Source organism: Chiloscyllium punctatum, chromosome 4, assembly GCF_047496795.1.
Source record: "Chiloscyllium punctatum isolate Juve2018m chromosome 4, sChiPun1.3, whole genome shotgun sequence".
Taxonomy (NCBI): domain Eukaryota; kingdom Metazoa; phylum Chordata; class Chondrichthyes; order Orectolobiformes; family Hemiscylliidae; genus Chiloscyllium; species Chiloscyllium punctatum.
In genome coordinates this window covers 53,251,438-53,271,162 of record NC_092742.1, presented here as the reverse complement: position 1 = coordinate 53,271,162, position 19,725 = coordinate 53,251,438, and the positions used below count along the sequence as shown (strand labels likewise).

The 19,725-nt window shown below is 39.4% G+C and overlaps 1 protein-coding gene across 5 annotated transcripts in view; it reads left to right on the top strand.

Moving 5' to 3' along the window:
* fermt2 (FERM domain containing kindlin 2) overlaps positions 1 to 19,725 on the top strand; it is a 143,931-nt gene that overhangs the window by 64,486 nt on the left and 59,720 nt on the right. For all 5 annotated transcript variants that reach the window (XM_072568734.1, XM_072568732.1, XM_072568736.1 and 2 more), the window contains exon 4: positions 5,057 to 5,197. In XM_072568734.1, coding sequence (XP_072424835.1) covers positions 5,057 to 5,197 — 141 coding nt within the window. The remainder of the gene's footprint in view (positions 1 to 5,056; positions 5,198 to 19,725) is intronic.

Below are 19,725 nucleotides of genomic sequence, written 5' to 3'. Positions count from 1 at the left end.
CATCGCTGAAGAATTAGGAAATGGTATTTTGGAGAACAGTTACCTCTGTTCACAGTAGCTTGATTCCAGCAGCAGTCGATTTGTGCGCTTTGTTCTGTGTATGTGCCGATGTCAACTGCCATCAGAGCATGAGAGGTACTATACATTGAGCACTTTCAACTCAAAAATTAAACTAATGAATGTTCATTACTCTTTCTCTGAGACAAGAATATTCTTGAGGGGGAAGTGGAGATAGATGGAAAAGATGAAGTCTAGGATGCAACACCAGAACAGCTTTCCACTTCTCCCTTTTGTCTTCTATCCTGAGGGAAATTGAGAGGCAGCTGCAGCTCTTGGAGGACAATGATTACAATGCAGAATGCAGCAGGGTTCATTCAATAGGATATCATCTGGGACCCTATGAACAGCTTCTTCAAGGCAGAAGAAAAAGGGCAAAGCAGCAAATACTGGATGTCTTTCTTTTAAACCAACCCACAAGAAACAGTCAGAAGACAATGGATCGATCACAGCCATCCACTTCTGCCACCACAACTGCACCTGAAGGTGGTGCTGATGATTACCTCTGTCCTTGCATAAACAATATTTTTTTCAATGTGATGTGTTAAATTTACTTTTACTTTTGTTAATAAGTATTCTTTAAACCTTCATTCAGGCTGTGCTATAGCGTGATTCCAGCGGCGATCATTTTGCACACATCGTTTTGCACATGTGTTGATGCCAGCTGCTGTCAGAGCATGAGAGGTACTATACATTGAGCAGCTTCATCTCAAAAATTAAACTAATGACTGCCTCTTAAACTAAATGAGTTATAGTGTTACGCTTTTGGGTGATTTTTGAGCAATTGAGTTTTTTTTTGCTGTTCTGCCCCCAACCCTATTTTTCCATAGTCCCATTATTTCTATTGAGCGATTTTCTATTAAGCAAGGTTTCACTGGAGCGGAACTACAGTGCTATAGGAGAACTACCTTTATCTATTATTGCAGCAGAAGAGCAAGATTGCTCTGAGACTGCAATAATTACCTTGATGCTAAAATTATGTCTTCAGCGGTTCATCTTCAGATATGGGTAGAAAAAATGAAAATCTGTTGTGTCAAATCAGCAATAGGGATGAAATGGTCATGAATTATGATAGACCCGGCAGCCAAACAATAGTGTGGAGTGAAAAGGTTCAATTGTTCTTTTGAAAACCACATAACATGAAGACTAGATTCACAGTGGTTTTGACCAGCATAGTTGAGGGAAAAAAAATTAAAAACTCAATCAATTTTGTGTAAAATTATGCTGAAAATCAAGTTTATGAATAGGATTTTGTCAGTGAAGGTAGAATGAAGTTACGAATGGATAAGGCACAGCATAGGCATCCTGATGAGCAGTGTAGAGGACGCAGTTTATCAGTGTGGGACATGTTTATGTCCTGTATAACCAATGGGATAGAGAAAGCATATGCAAAGAAATAATACTCACATTGTATTATACCAGAGGAATGTGATATTTTGTAGTTCAGCCTTTGGATGTGCACCTTAACAATAATTCATTCTGCCAAATGGATTAGGTGGATGGATGAAGGAGAAAGTATCTACAAAGTGTAGAAATATGCACAAATGTCCTGCATTATGTTTGTGTGGTTTTGTCACTTAATCGTAGGATACTAGTAGGTGCACAAAATATAAGATCACTCAAAAAGAATCGATGGAGAGAAAATGATTGGTTAGGGAGGGGTTATTCTGAAATTGAAACTATTACATTTGATCTTAATTGTTCCATAGCCAAACTAACTTGAGGTTTTCATTTGTTATGCAATCAAAATCCTGGAACATCCTTCAGAACAGCACTGTGGGTGTACCTACATCCTAGGAACTGCAGGTATTCAAGATAGCAGTTAACTACCACTACTTCAAGAGCATTTAGGGGTAGGCAATAAAGGCTGGCCTAGCCAGTGATGCCCCATCTCGTGAATGATGATATGTATGGGAAAAGATTTGTTAACCCACGATAGGCCCATAAAAGCAAAATTGGCCAAACTGTACCAGAACACCCAGAATTCCCGAGCAGCTCACAAGCTGGATCAGACAGCACGCAGACAAGAGGAATACACTTGTAAGCTCCCATGGACATGACAGAGCACCACAGATATGTCAAAGCCCTAAGGGCAGTTTCACAACCCAGCAATACCAAAGCCCCACAAAGAGCAGGACAGACAAACAGGCACCAGCAAAGACATGCTCAAGGAACAGGACAATGGAAGCACCTCACCACTTTAGAAGAGACTTTAACACCTACCTGTGAAGATGAATGGAACCATGATACTGTCAGGACGTTGCATTGTGTGAAGGAACAGGACATTCATTCAATAAACTGTTTTCCAATTAGCATCCTTGCAACTAAATTGCTCCATTTCCAAAAACATTGTAGTTTCCCATTTCTTAATCAGTGTCATTGTGCAGCCTTACTATAAAACTGGTCTCATCCTCAGCTCTGGGAGGAGAAATCTCATCTACCGGTGCAGACTGTCAGTTCTGTGTCAGCCTAGTCAACTTCTTGTTCAGCAATATTGCTTGCAATAAACTGTTTGTCAATTTCACTTTGAGCTGTGTTTTGTGATCTGTAACCCATTGGGCAAATTTCTCCGACATTAAGTCTTCATTCAAAGCTCCCAGCAGTTTTTTTTAAAGAGACTTTGTGACAGATAACTGCAACATTTCTTTGGTGTTTGTTTGAAAGTTTTACAGAGTAGGGATTTCAGAAGATCTTCATGCCCTCCCAAGAGCATTTTATGTCTATTCCTTCAATTCATGATCCACATTAGAGTTTGAAGCCCATGAAATGGTCAAAGTAGGGTTTATTTGAACCTGGATCTAGGTTTAAATTGCCCTGCTGGGTTAAGCTTTCCTTTTCGTGTGAATCTTGCCCCAATCTCATTCCTCATTTGCAAAAAAATGAATCTGTGAGAAGTGTGCAATGGGACAGCTGAATCCAGGTTCCATCTGTTACTTTATTTTTAAAGGTATGCACAGTTTTCCAAACTCTGCAAATATCTGCCCCTGAATACCTGCTCACAAAACTTTTTGCATGTTTTTGTATACTTTGAAGACTTGATGGCACTGCTCAAGGTTTCCAAAATAGTATTGCTGAAATTTGAAGCTTTACTATTGTGGATTTCTTTTTGGGGGATGTGTCATAGCTGTGTGAATCATAGCCGTGTTAACATGATCACATGGTTACAGTAGACTTTCTTAAAGTTTATAGCAGCTAAGGAATCTTTCAATATTGTGTCAAAATGTCTTGCAAAGTTTCAATCATTTCTGAGAACACCTAATATTGTACCAAAACCAGAAATTGCTGCAGAAATTTATCAGAACTCTGAAGAAGGGTCACTGAAGCTAAAACTGAAACATTGATTTTGGCTTTCTCTCTACAGATGCTGCCAAAACCTGTTGAGTTTCTCCAGCAATTTCTGGTTTTGGATTTTCCAGATTCTGCAGGCTTTTTTGTTTAACAAATATTATACATTTTTAAGAGGGCCTCCACCTCCATGAAAAGTTTTTTGCACCTCATGTTCTGCTACATATGCCTATTTCATTTGGTTTCCAACCCAGGTATTGGATTTTCTTTCTTCACTGCTTAAGTTGTGATCCAATGTCTGGTTTACTGGCCTGTCATCTTCTGTTATCTTGAATTAACTCAGCATTCACCATTTAAGAGCGGCTAATCAGCTTGAACCTGTTCCCAGTCAGAACTGAGATAAGACATGTGCCGATGGTCTTGCCTGAAAGTCATACATATGAATTATACATATCAGGGTGTAGCTTAATTAGCCTGTGTGGCAGCACTGAGTTTTGGCACTACCGCAGACGTTATTAGGGGGACTTTACAGTGTCAATATGTCTGAGTTTGACATTGTTGTTTCTGATGCCAAGATTGATGCCCGATGGTCTGACAAGATTCGTACCCTTTTCGACTTCATAGCAGTTGTGCAACTGAATGGATTACTAGGCCATTTCAGAGGGCAAGTGACAGTCAACCCACATTGCTGTGGGTTTGGAATCATATGTAGGCCAAAGCAGGTAAGGACAAGGACAAGGCTTCCCTCAAGAACAATAATTAACAGATGGGTTATTACAACAATCAACATTTTTCTTGGATGACATAAGAGAAGTCTGGGATTAAAAGTCTAAAGTTCAGTTTACACTATCTGCTATGGTGGGTTTCTAACCCAAATCCCCAGACCATTACCATTGGTCTTTGAATCACAGAATCCTACAGTGTGGGAAGAGGCCATTGGGTATATCAAATCTGCACCGACCCTCCAGAGAGCTTCCCATTCAGACCCAGCCCCGGCCCCAATCCTATTCCCATAACCCTGCATTAACTATGGCTAATCTACCTAACCTGCACATTCCTAGTCATTATGGGACAGTTTAACATGGCTAATCCATGCTATGGGAGGAAACTAGAGCACCTAGCGGAAACCCACGCAGATACAGGAAGAATGTGCAAACTCCACAAACAGTCAGTCAAGATGGGATTAATCCCTGGGACTGTGAGGCAGCAGTGGGAACCACTGTGCCACCCTCTTGGTTTCTAGTTGGGCAAGTCATCACTAACCCATTGCCTTGCTCTGCTCTATTCTGACAAAACAGCTAGCTCAGCATAGATTTATACTTTATGGTTTAATTTGTTTTTTAACTACTAAGAACTGAACTGAATCTGTGTATATGGGGTCATTGAGCACATCTTAAAGGGTATGCCTATCTCTTGGTTGGGACTGGATTCAAATTCAGGTCTTATGATTACAGTGCTGTTCTTTCATTGACATTGCCATTTTACTGGTCACTTGGGAAAGATTCAAGTATTACTAAACCTCTAAATGTGTTTAAAAATGCTAAACAGATTTGGCATCATCATGAAATTCTTATGGCTTGTTCCTCGGATTTCTATACTTAGCTCTACAAACTTCGTTTTGAGTTTTTATTATAATGAGCATTATTTGTCACTGATTTACTTAATGTCTTAACCACTCCCAATTATCTTGTATATTACTTTTCTATTCTAACAGATATAAGGCATCCTGAAGAACTCTCTCTCTTGAGAAAACCTAAAGATCCAACAAAGAAGAAAAAGCGAAAAACTGAAGAAAAAGACCAAGGTGAAGATGAGACACTAGAGTTGGAAGGACCTTTAATTACTCCAGGATCAGGTCTGTAAAAGTGTGCTGTATACAAAAAAGATAAGCAGTTGGGGGCGAATCAATGAATTTTTGACCTCCAGTCTGATCGTAAGATATGTTCTAGAATTTATTGCCAACTTCCTATCTATTGATGAATTGCATCAGTCTACAATACTATACTAGAGGGAATCTAGATGTGGACATGTATGCTACAATCATGATATAAACACAGCTGTTCAGAAGTGTTCGAGCACACATGGAAACCTTTTGAGATGCGGGGAATCAGGAAATAAAGGAATTAAATGCTGATTACTTGCATAACTAACTTTATTTTATTTTGAAAAGCATGAATTTGTGCTTGAACCAATTTTTTTTCAGGCAAACTTAATTATGCTTGCTAATGCAAACTAATACATCTTTAAAATAGCAATTCTAATATGCAAATCTGAAAGAAGAATGCATTAGCTTCTTGGGTCCTTTTTATTAGTCTACATTATTCTATATTATTGTCGTCATAAGTTTAGATGACTAAAAATACATCTTCAGGAAGAACCACACCATTGTGTGATGATTAGTATTATTTCTGAGTTTCTACCTGGGTGACCACTTGCTCTCCTGACAACATCCTGGTAAACCTTTTCTGTGAGCCCTCTCTAGCATCCGCGTCCTTCTGGCAGTGAGGCAACCAATTTTCTTTTGTTGAGAACTGCAGGTGAACCTTTACAAATTTTGAGTTATATCCTGCATCTGATCAATAGAGATTTATAAGTGTTTATTTATCCCTGTTTTGTTAGCACAAATGTTGAATAAATATCCCACCATGGAAGCCAGAATTAGACATGAAATGAAGGGCCTTTGCACTGTACATCTGGTTACAGAATGCAGCCATCACCAGAGCAAATCTAACCACAGTCCTCAATGCTCTGTCTTCCCCAAAAGTCCAAATATATCTTGATTCAAAGAATTTACAAATGTGTAATGTCCAGCTTCCCTTCAGCCAGGCCTCTGAAGCATGGATGCAAAACAGAGACAACACTTATTTTTTTGCTAGCTCCCCAATAAACAGTGTAAAATTATAGAGTCATAGAGATTACAGTACGGAAACAGACCTTTCGGACTAACTTGTCCATGCCAACCAGATATCCCAACCCAATCTAGTCCCACCTGCCAGCATCTGGCCCATATCCCTCCAAACCCTTCCTATTCCTATACCTATCCAGATGCCTTTTAAATGATGCAATTGTAGTAGCCTCCACCACTTCCTTTAGCAGCTCATTCCATACACATACCGTTAGGTCTCTTTTTATATCTTTCCCCTCTTACCCTAAACCTATGCCCTCAAGTTCTGGATTCCCCCACCCCAGGGAAAAGACTTTTTGTCTATTTATGACCTCTATAAGGTCATCCCTCCGCCTCTGACACTCCCAGGGTAAACAGCTCTCCCTATAGCTCAAAACCTCCAATCCTGGCAACTCCCTTGTAAATCTTTTCTGAACCCTTTCAATTTTCACAACATCACAAAATTATGCAACTTTAGTAAAGGGGTTCTTTCTCGAGTTAGTTTAATGTTAATTAACAATTGAAATAAGTATTATTAGATTAGATTACTTTACAGTGTGGAAACAGGCCCTTCGGCCCAACAAGTCCACACCGCACCCGCCGAAGCGCAACCCACCCATACCCCTACATCTACCCCTTACCTAACACTACGGGCAATTTAGCATGGCTAATTCACCTGACCTGCACATCTTTGGAGTGTGGGAGGAAACCGGAGCACCCGGAGGAAACCCACGCAGACACGGGGAGAACGTGCAAACTCCACACAGAGAGTCGCCTGAGGCGGGAATTGAACCCGGATCTCTGGCACTGTGAGGCAGCAGTGCTAACCACTGTGCCACCGGTCTTTTATTTGATTGGTAGTTATTTAGAGGGCTTTATTTTTACTTGCTATCTCTGTTTGGATAAATATCATTATAGCTAAGGTCAAAAGTCAAAAAAGGTCCTAAAAACAGTAATTTAATCATCTTGTTTAAGCAGTTCTAAATATCATTGTGCTGTTAAAGTAGTTTTCTTGTATATGTTGACTAAGTGAACTTCAAGTTTATACATTGGTTGTGTTGTTTGGACAAAGGTATTCTTAACAATACTACTTTGGTCATGCTAAAGAAAGGGATCATAGTCAGGTGAAAATTGTTCTTGTAGGGCAGAATCCCATAAGGGTCTGAGAGATGTGGACTACAGCAAGATATGTGGTAGAATTGTGCAGCAAGGCACATCTCAATGTCGGGTGCAACTTGCACCTCCATGCTTTTCACAAGTGGCTTTGCAAGATCCCCACTGGACAGCAGTGAGTTGCCATTTGACAATCATTATTGCTTGTTAAACTCATTGTTAACAGTCCTCCTCACCTCATCTTCCATCTTGCCAAACAAACTTGGTCTGGAAAACTTAACAAGGAAATGAGGCAGATTCAGCCCACCGCATGTTGGAAACTGAGCACCAACATTTCAAGTTATGCTCCATGGGCATGGGCCTCAAGTACCCAACATCCACAGAATTTGGTGTCTGACATGCGCCAGCCTTTGAGAATCCTTGCATGCACCTCCATTTCATTTATAAGGTGCTTCTGCACTTTAATTCTGCAACCTGATGTGCCGCAGTTATCAATTGTCATGCTGACCCAGTGCTGTGCACCCAGCTCCTGGACTGGACCAGGCAGAACCTCCAAGCTCTTCGCTTGCTTCCACAGTGCTAACTCTCTCTGAGCATTCCTGAATGCTCAGAGAATCCTTTTACCTTGCCTTTTTTGCACTTCGCCTCCTTCAACCACAGATCTCCAGATTATATTACTGCAGTTCTCCATCAATTCAGGGACATAGTTTTTGCTCACGAGTTTCAGCACATGGTCGGAGTCAGGATCCTTTTCTGGATAAGTGGTGAGGAGCTGAATGGCAGCAGCAGACCATCTGTCTGTAAAGTTTTGGGCTGTTTTCCTCATGGAGTGAAAGAGGAGCAGTTATTATAGAAGATTAGAGTTGATGGCAAATCAATTACTGTTTGCAGTGAAGAGTGTGTGCAGGGTCAGTGGTGTGAGTGTATAGAACAAACAGGGGAAGATGCTGTAGGCAGTAGTGAGTCGTAGAGCATGAGTTGTGTTTGGAGGTGGGTACAGTAGCAGAAATTGAGTATGTTTGAGGTATCAGGGAGAAGATACTGGGACTTAACCTGGCAGAGTGGAGAAGATCCTTGACATTCTTCCTATAGTGCTGGGTATTCCTCAGGCAGTTGAGTGCTTTAATGTGGTTGATAACTTTTGGAATTATTTCAGCAACCTTTAGATGAGACTCGCATGATCTGGTGTCATGGACTGCTGGTCCTAGGGGATGAGGAAGTCTTACATTGACTCCATGTTCAAAGCATCCCCCAGGACTCTGTGCAAAGTAAATGTTCATTTTCTTGGTGTCTGTTATGTCCAGGTAAAGATTAGGAACTGGGTAGAGCAGCTTTGGTTGACTATGTATATCTGGGTGCTTTTGGTGGGGTGGAAGGGATGCCTGTAAATTCTGGGATACATTCTGGCTAAGTGGCGAGTTATTCCCAGAAATTGGCTTCCCAAGAAGCACTTAAAGTTTCATGCGCCTTGCTAGAAGATATTATTTCCTCAAAGCTGAGTAATTTTTATGATATTTATTTTCCCTTCTGTATTCCAGTTGATTGATGTTAACAAAGTTTAATATTGTACTATATAACATAAGCTAATGGTAGTCATAGAGTAGCTGGAGCTATGTGTGTTATTGTGAGCGAAGCTCATTCTTGATTTCAGCTATAACATTTCAACAATATCAAACCATATGAAAATTCCACAAGGCCTGAAATTTAAATTTAGACCACTTTGTATTGTAAATATTTTAAAAACCGAATTATCTTGTGTAGAATGATAGAATCAAGGCTGTAGATCTTGGCCACATTGCTTGATGGTATAGTGTGACTGTGCTTCACAATTAAAATCCAATTCTGGTTTATAAGTGTCATCATTAAGGAATGTGTATGTCTGTAATTGATGTCTCAGAAGGAAGGAATTAAGTTGATTTGTTTATGGGGATGTGTCTGAAAACATTGTTTGCAGCCAGAATCTGTGAAGAAATATTTAATAAAAGCAGACGTTGTTGCAAGTGTATAGCAGCTCTGAGGAATACATTGGAAAATACATGTTATTTGGCAGAAGAAAATTGAGCTGGAAACCAGCTCGATTTTTGGAGCTGTAATCACATTGTATGGGCTAATTTGATTAATTGCAGAACTCCTTAACTTCACTCAGGAGGCAACTCTGGCTTCGGGAGCTGCCAGCTGCACTTGGTAATACAACATGTCAGTAGTAGGCACAGTCATTGCATCATTGCTGCCTCAGAAAGGTGAGTCTTGTCTTTACGGTGGGGAAGGAACATGGAGCTGGGATAAGGTGGGGCATTAGGTTCTGTTGTGCAGGTGGTGGGGAAGGATGGATGGGTCATGTCTTGTGGGGTGACCCCAGTACTTAAAGGGCTCCCCTTTCTATCAGGTGTCTCCCTTCCTTCATTCCTTTCTTCATGTAGGCATTTCAAAGCAGGATGATCACTCATCCCAACTGCCCACATCGGCCATATTTTTGTATTGGCAGCATATTGGGAGGGTCACTTGAGTTTTATTTATATATGTTGGTGAGTTGATTATAGCACCTCTCTCCACCCTCTGTATTATGGTGGTGAGCTGTAAGATGTACTTAAGTTATGGGCTGGGGACTTACTTTACATAACCTCTATCCCTGCCAAGAACATCCTGGCAGCACATGTAATATCCAGTCCATTGTGTATCGGTCCTAAATGTGAGCTGAGAAATGGCAGAGTCCCTTGTTAGGAGTTAGCAAAATTTGAAGCCTTTTATTTGTACTGCTGCAATTTTAAACAGGAAGAAGTTGCCTTCTTCCATAAACATATTTCAAAATTAATCAGTATGGGTGCAAGTACACCCAGTTTGTTCAAGAGAACTTATTACTGACAAATCTTGCCCAGATTCTCAGAATAAACTTTAAAAATTTTAACTTTTAAACCAAAAAGCCAGTGACGACAGTGTATCTATAAAGTGGTTGGGTTTTATTTTCTTCAGCCTCTTGGACAAGTTGGGCCAAAGGGCCTGTTTCTGTGCTGTATACCTCTATGACTCAATAACTGTTCTTAAAACTACATATAAAATATGTACCTTAGTGCTAACATTACATGATGGTGACGATCTCTTGTAATATTAGAACAGTATATTTTATATATTTGCATGTTTTGTTTTGCTAAATTTGATAATGATCATAAGATGAAGGCCTGCACTAATGGTTTGCAAGTTTTGGTCATCCCTGAAAACTTTTAGAACTGTTATTTCAAAGGCTGCATTAGGAAATATATCAAATCTCATTACTAATGCTTTGTGTATCCACTCACGTGATATTACGTAATTGCTAGAGACCAGACTGTGTGGTTCTTTTTTTTCTTCCATATATAGTATACAAAGTGATTTGCAGAAAAAAATATATAAGCTAATTTAACCCAGTATCATTCATGCTATAGAATGAATAATTTCTTTTTCTTTTACTGACCACCAATTGCAGGGCACATTGTTTTTGACAAAATTAAACTGAGTTATTTTAAACTACATGGAGTTTAATTGTTGAGTTTCAGTAATGGACCTTCAATAAGACCGTGTAAGATGCATACTTTGAAAAGGTTTGGATGTTAACATCTCAGAATTGAAAATGCTTTATCAGTAATTAATTGCTAAACATTTTGTGTCTTTTAAAGCTCCAGTTAAATTCATAAAATTTATTATAAATCAAGTCCACTTCTTTCAGTAAAGACTTGCTAATCATTGTTGCTGAGGCTTCATTCACATTCATATCTTAAGTTTTTATGCATTATTCCTCGTGGAGATTCTATATAAAAACAAGCTGATGGTGGATTTTGGAATTTCTCATAGCGTAGAATTGAAGACTGGTGGGAATCACTGTTGGGTACTATGTGTAGTGATGGTAGGATGTATACTGGGAGAGTTAGGGCATGGAAATTAACAGGGCAGCAATACTGAAATCTGTGTTGCTCTCTTCATTTCCAGGTCTGTCGCTAATAGTTGATTGAAGTTGCTGTCAGAGAACTTCTGAGAAAATGTCTGATCGCTGTTCATGGGATATGCACTTGACTCCAACTTCTTGTTAATGGTTAAATAAGTTTTTTGAGAGGGCTTTTCAATTCTATTCTGGTTATAGTCCTAGGCAATAGTCCTGGAACTACTGATTTGCCCATGGAGCTGCCTTCCTGGAACTAGTAAACAGGTGTCAGGACAGATGTGGAGTTTGCACGTTCTCCCCGTGTCTGCGTGGGTTTCCTCCCGGTGCTCTGGTTTCCTCCCACAGTCCAAAGATGTGCAGGTCAGGTGAATTGGCCATGCTAAATTGCCCATAGTGTTAGGTAAGGGGTAAATGTAGGGGTATGGGTGGGTTGCGCTTCGGCGGGGCGGTGTGGACTTGTTGGGCTGAAGGGCCTGTTTCCACACTGTAAGTAATCTAATCTAATCTAATGTGTTGTGACTGCAGGATGTAAAAATCTCTGGGTACCAATGTGAACCAGAACAAACATGACTGCAGCTCAAGGAACTTCTGCTTAGTATTTGAATTGCATTTATTGCAATATATCAAAGAGAGGGAAAGTTACCTGGATATTTAGTCCAGGAGGCCGTCATGCCCCTTAGAATAACCACCTTCACAATCGACTATACCACCATTTTGGTGTCATCTGCAAACTTACTAACCATGCCTCCTAAATTCTTATACAAATTATTTGTGTGAACTGAAGAAGAACTTTCAAGTGGGATGAGACAGGATCCTATGGTTGTGATCTGCTCACAGAGTATGAGCACTAAGAGGATAAGTTTTAAAAAGCAGAACCTCAAATGTAATAATCTTTGGGCTATTACCAAATCCACAAGGAAATAGGCATAATGTAAGCAAGAGAGATGAATGTGTGGCTTAAAGGTTGGTGTGGGGGCAATGGGTTTTGATTCCTAGAACACTGACACCAATAATGGAAAAAGTGGGAACTGTTTGGATGGCCTGTACCTGAACAAAGCTGGGTCCAGTTTTCCTGCTGGATTGTATAACTAGGTCATGTCAGAATGATGGCAGTCTACTTGAGCATGCCTGTTTGTGGACTGTCTTGTCTCACTTATGAGAAGTTAAATATATTTGTAGACCTAATATTGAAAGCTTAAACCCATCTCAGTTATCTGACTGACAACAATTTATTGAATATTTTGTTTTACTGGGTGGAAGCATAGTCTGTCAGGGATTGAGGTGAGTTTAAAATTCCATGCCTATCAATGAAAGCTCAGGCCCAAATTAACACTGCAGTAATGGCGTCCAAGCACATCTATAGTTCCACATACCGAAGTTAGCTGATAAATCTAACTCCTTTAGACCTGAAGGAACAGACCTGTCAACACAGGAACTGCCTGGTGAAACTTCATGCCTTAAAGATAGTGAGATACAAACTGGAAAGAAAATTGCAAGCACTACTTTAAAAATTCCATTAGTTGCTGATGCGAACTTGAAGGCACGTAAGTCTTCTGGACATGGATAAATGGAGAATATTTCTGTGGGACCCTCCCGCAGATTATGGATGGATGGATATTACTGTTTAGTTATTTGGAAGACTCTTAACTAATGGATTGCCCCCCCAAAAAAGGTCTAGTTCCTTGTTAGGTTTATGGACCTGGAAATAGTTTCATGTATCCTTTATTAAATGCCAGTATGAGAACCTTGCAGCAGAAACACTACTAGAAATTGAACAATAAAGAGCTAATGGGACCACCTGGTGTTTATTGACTGTACATAGAACAGTACAGCATAGTACAAGCCCTTTGGCCCTCGATGTGCTGACCTTTTTATCCTACTCTAAGATCAAATTAACCTACGTACTCTACATTTTACTGTCATTCATGTGCCTATCCAAGAGTTATTTAAATGTCCCTAATGTATTAATATTTTAACTCTAAATAAAAATAGTTTGTCATTTTTGTATATGCAATTCCTGCAATCTGTATTCAAATCGTGCTTTTAATTAATGTGCATCATGAATATTTTTTATTATGTTGACTTGAAAGAAATAAGGAGTATTCAATCTGACTCATAGTGATACAAAATTGAAAGCTACTTTGTTTTGCTGCAACTTTTCACAGTACATACTGTCTGTATAAAGTTCAGTTTATTGCCTAGAGCCTTCTAATCAACAAGAATGAATCACAGAATTGTGCAGCACGGTTCCTTTTGATTTTCAGAGTTTCAGACTTCACTGATGCTCCTACTGCCTGCCAACTGAGAGCTATCAGGGACAGTTGCGTGTACACCAGCAGTCACAGTGTGGATAAAGTTCTTCTGGATTCCTTTCCAATCAGCTGAAGAAGTTACAGTGGCTAGCTTGAGTGAGTGGTCAATAATTTGGAATAGGTGTATAATGTGGGAAGATATGCAAGACTATAGAAGGCTCCCATACAGAGAGACCAGTGTATCCTTCAGATGATTTAGGAAATCTTTGCAGGTATATCAAGTAATTAGGAAGGCGAATGAACTGTTAGCCTTTACTTCCAGGACAATGAAGTATAAAAGTAGAGAACTTTTGTTGAAACTGTGCAGGGCAATTTGCATTTAGAGTACTGTGTGCTATTTTGCTCTCCGTCCTTAAGGACAGACATTCTTGCATTGAAAGCAGTTCAGAGAAAGTTCTCTAATGATTCCTGGAATGAAGTGATTTTTTTTAATGAGGAAAAGTTGGGCCCATATGCTTGCTGGAATTTAGAATGCAAACAACCCTTTTGAAACTTGCAAGATTCTGAAGGAGATTAATGGGGTAGATGCTGAGAGAGTTTTGCCCCTCATTAGGGAATCTAGAACCAGGAGACACAGTTTATAAATAAGGAGACTCCCATTTGAGATTGGGTGAGGTTGAATTTCTTCTGAGGGCTGTTAGTCTTTGAAATTCTGTTCCACTGTTAACCTTGGACCGTGGTTTATTTAATATATTCACTACCACTGAGTTAGGATCCTCCTATGATCAGAACAAAGTTGAATTTAAAAAGAGAAATGACATTCAGTTATACCAACTATATAAATCTATGCCCGAAACCAGTCAAACAGGTTCCTTAAATAACAAATAGTGAGTTTATTGCAAACAGAACTTATTCATACAACCTTGTACGGTTTATTATTGACAAAAGATTCAAACTGTTAAGCTATATACAGCTACCCTTCTTGAAAGCTAACCCACTATCACCCTTGCTTCCCAAGTGTGATGTGGGAAATAATAAAAACTCTGCAGAGTGTTATCCTGAAAGTACTTTAACCACGTAACAATTAAATTTAGAGAAAATTATTATGCCCAGATTGTGTCCTATAGCTAACGTCACTTTGCATACAAACTGCTGGCACTGCGATATCTTCCTGAGTTGGTTATGTCTGGCTGAATTAACTTTTCTGGGTTCAGTATGGAGTTTTCACATTCCCTTTCAGCAAGTCCCACTTACACAGCATGGTGGCTCAGTGATTAACACTGCTGACTCACAGCACCAGTGACCCAGGTGCAATTCAGCCTCTGGCAACTGTCTATGTGGTGATTGCACGTTTGCCCTGTATCTGTGTGGGTTTCCCCCAGGTGCTCCAGTTTTGTCCTGCAGTCCAAAGATATGCAGATTAGGTGGACTGGCAAAGCTAAATTGTCTAGGACTGTGCAGATTACGTGGATTATCCATGGGAAAAGCAGAGTTATAGGGTAAGGGGGATGAGTCTGGTGGGGATGCTCTTCAGAGAGTCGGTGTGGACTAGTTGGGCCGAATGGCCTGTTCCCACACTGTAGGGATTCTATGGATGCAGCGATGAGCTTTTGCAGTTGAGTGTCGTGCTGGAAAAGCACAGCACATCCTGTTCGGCTTATGACCGAAACATTGATTTTCCTGCTCCTCAGACGCTGCCTGACCTGCTTTTCCAGCACCATGCTCTGGACTCTGATCTCCAGCATCTGCAGTCCTTGCTTTCTTCTTCTGATGAGCTTTTGCAGACTGTTTTGAACTCTCAAAACTTTGAAAGAGGTTTCAGAAAGAGGGCACGAAAGTTCTTGATTCTCAGGCAAATTATCTCCTCCTTCCTGACTGTTCAAATCCAGTAGCTTTATTACATCCACAAGCTGGACCCTGTGACTTTTCACTGGAAGTGTTACAGATGTGACATCTCCAGTAAAGCAGTTTGTGTTCTTTTTGTTTTTTGCGAATGAAGCATTTTTCCTTACTGTTTCCAGTATCTTTGACTTTAGTAAGTATTTTGTAGAAAAAGGTCAAGATTAATATATAATCTTTGTCCTGTCAGTGACATTTCAAATTCATATTTTAGATGCCTTGAATATATGAAGATGATGTTTTGAGTTAGACTTCATTGTAGATCAAAAGATGTGTCTATGTTAATGGTGCACAGCCAGAGAACTGGAATTAAGACCACATTCTTGCCTGCTTTTTTTATTCTTACCATTCTGCTCCATTGTGTCTGCCTTGTCCATTTGATAGAGCTGTCTATCCTATAAACGCCTATTCTTTGTACATTACCCTCCAACTTTAACATATATTGTCATCCAAGGATCCTAACAGCATTGTTGGAGTACCTTCACTTCATGAACATCGGGGATTCAAAAAGAAAGCTGACTTCTCAAAGACAATCTGGAATGGGCAATCAATGTTGATTTTTCAACTTGGAAATTAATTTTTCAGGAATAGAATTTGAAATTACAGTGGAAGCTGCTTCCAAAACCCTTTGAACTTAGTACATTCCATATCATCAATATCATGAACAGAATTTCTTTTAAGTTCTGTTAACGCTGTGTCCTCTGTTCGCCAACCCATGTGTCACTTGAAACAGTTTATCCTTGTTCTTATTGAAATATATGACCATGCTACTTTCAAAATGAAAATGTTTTGAAGATTCTGAAATGTCTCAAATGGAAAAAGAAGTTAAGAACAAGCAAAATGGAGCAACATGAGACACTTTTTCTTTGCAAGTATATAGGTTGAAGATTTTTGTGAATGAAAATTTCCATATAGCTGTCCTTCATGACCTGTTTTGTAGTCACTGGACATTTTAGACAATGTAGTTTGTCTGAAATGTTAAACTTGCTCGGCCACTTCGGAAATTGTCAACTATAATATATATATATTATATATGTATATGAAGCAAAATTTTGGCAAAGTAAGGATACAAAATGGGTCTCCAAATTTGTGCAAATTTATTGAGTTCCTTGGGGATCAGAAACTGCAAAATATAGTAACATAGCAACTAATGTCGAATGAGGAGGGACAGTGGATTTGGAAAAGACAGCTTGGAAATTCCAGAACATGTTGAAAAATGTCTCTCTGTGGGCAACAAAATAAAAATTAAGCAAATATGTTGGAAAAAAAAATGTACTGCAGACAACTTCTGGATTGGTGGTGAAATTATAAAAGATAAAGCTAAAAGAGACAAATATGTACTTGATGTTAAATTTCTCCAACCAGTACCGAACACTTAAAGCTAGGGGGATGCTGTCTTTATAACAAAGTTTGATCATTGCGTCCTTTGGTAAATGCTTCAAGGACAAAGTCCAATTGGTTGACATTTTCATACACCAACTTCAGCCCTTTACCACAAATGCACCGTAGCAGCCATGTATACCATCTTGAAGATGCACTGCAGTAACTTATGACTGCTTCTTCATCAGTAGCTTTCAAACCTCCAATCTGTACTACCTGGAAGGACAAACGTTGTAGCCCCTACATGGAAATGGCCACTAATTGCAAACTCCCTTCAAGCCACATACCTTCATGACTTAAAACTATTTTGACTACCTTTACTACTACTGGCTCAAAATCCTGGAATTCCCAAGGATGGTAGCATTTCAAGAAAGCAACTCCTAGCTACCTTATCCAGAAAATTAGGGATGAACAATAATTACTTGCCCAACCACTGATGCCCACATCCTACTAACAACCTTTTTTTTTAAATGCCGCAGTCATATGTAATCAGTGCTCAATCTGACCATCAAGGCACTGAAGTAGCAGAAGCAATGTAGGTAATAACCACAGGCTTATCCAATGCCTGAAGCAGTGGTATTCACTGTACCCCTTACTCTTCATACCTGTGGACTGCTCATTAATCCTCATTCTCCATTTCCCTCTGAAAAGTCCACAGTGCAGCCTACATCCTTTCCTACCACCACTTCTCACTTGCAATGATGGTTCAGAAAACAGAACCAGCACACAAGAGGGAGAATCAGTGAATGGGAGATGCATGGCAAGGTGAGGATCACAGGAAGCAATTTCATGAGCATCTCCAAGATTTGCCAGTATATTTGCAGGACTCATGAGATCTGACCATTGTGGATATAGGGTTGGTGGCCACGAGTGTTTGTTTGGCTGTGCAAATGATTTGATGAGGTCATGGGTGTCCAATGTATTGAACTGAGCTGGCATCCCACTGAACAAAAAAGTCTTATATCCTCCATCTTTTCCTGCTTTGGGAGATGGCAATCCAACTTCAGCTCAGCCCTTCAGCCGCCATAAAAATAGCATAGATTAGCAGTTCAGGCAGGAAGTGAGATTGCAACAACAGGAGCTGGCCTGTCTAGTTCTTCTGCCCGAATAAAAGCTTGATCCCAAGTCTCCAATAAAGCATAGTTACTTTTACGTCTTCTTGACCACTTTGTTGAACTGCCCTGCTACCTTCAACAATTTGGGCACATATACCTTCAGACCTGTAGATCTGTCTGCTCCTGCATTTCTTTTGGAATTGTATCCTTGTATTTTGTGGTGCTTTCAATCAAAATTTATCACTTTACATTTCTTTACATTAGATTTTGCAGCCTTCTGCCTAATCCATAAGCCTGACTGTGTCCTTTTAAAATCTATCCCTATCAAGTTCAAGATACTTGCAGCTCATCTAAAATTTTGAATTGTGCTCTCTACACCCAAGTCAAGGTTACTAATGTAGATAAAGAAAATTTGCACATAGTCATATTAATGTCCTCTGAAGAACCCCACAGCTAATCTTCCCAGTCTGATTTACTACTACTTTGTTTCCTGTCATTTGACTGACTTTATATCCAAGTCACCATTGCTCGTTATACTCCATGGACCTCAACTTTTCTGATTAACCTATAATGTGGCACTACTTTAGAATGCCTTCTGGGTTTTTAGATGTCTGTGTATGCCACACCAGCTCTTTCCCTTTGCTGCATCTAAAATCTCAAATTGTTACTTAAAACATGATTTCAATCCATGCTTGTTTTTTTAAATAAGCTGACCCTGGATGAAACAATCCAGGTGGGTTAACTTCCTTCCTAATCCATAACTATAACCTTGGATGTCCTAAATATTTAAAATTACTACTGTGTTTGGATGTTCCACCTGTTTCGGTCATACAAAAGTCAGATGGTAGCTTTGTCATGTGATTTTTTTAAAAATCTAGTTTTCAAAAGTTCCTTCTGTCATTTAACTCATTAATATTAATTTCATCTGTTAAATTTTGAAGCCAACTGTTTGCTTAACACCGGCACTTGAATTTTCTTACAGGTTTTGCAGGAATTTTTTTTATATAAGTACAGTAATCATGTTGCAATGGTAGTAAACATTTCAGTAGTGTCGCTTCTTATTCAAAGAACAGAACCTTGCAGTAAACCAGTTTGAATTCGGGGGTATTTAATAGTGTGAGTTTTTTGTTGCACAAAAGCTGATTGTGCAAATAGAGTAAGGTGTGAACAATTTGCCATCTACTCTAAACACAGATGAAGGGCAGGCTTGAATCTTCTGAATTCTGAACCATGTTTATTAGCATGCAGGTGTGGGAATGTTTTTAGGATTTAATGTTCAAATAAAGTCAACTTTCACATTCCACACAATGTAATCAAGATTTTAAATGAGAGAGAAGGAAGGTAATGGGTATTTTTCTTTAATGGTTTTTCAAGCTTTGACATCCTGCTTCTCAGATGCTGCCTGAACTGCTGTGTTTTTCCAGCACCACTCTAATCTAGAATCTAGTTTCCAGCATCTGCAGTCCTTGTTTTTACCTATGTTGCCTATGTTATGCTGCCTTCCCAAGCTGTGCAAAGATGTCTGTCTCCAGTTAGTTCACTTTGGGTGTTTGGGAAGAGGAAATTAGAGATAGCTTGCATGCAATTATGTAATTAATTACATAATAAGTTGCAAGAGAGTCTGTGGAGAAAGATGAATGGTAATTGGAGGGAATAATTTTTTGCCTTAAAGATCAAGATTTAGTATTGGAAATTCTATCCAAAATGTGAAATAAAATTTAATTTTATTCATATAGTCATTCTAGACAATCAACCTTCTGAGCAGATTCTGTGGCCCCGAATTAGCAGTAGTCCTGGCTCTATAATCCCAATCTTCAAAAGCTGCTGCCCACAAGTTGGATATTTGGTCATTGTGAAAGTTGTGCCAATCGGCAGGAAGACCGTACA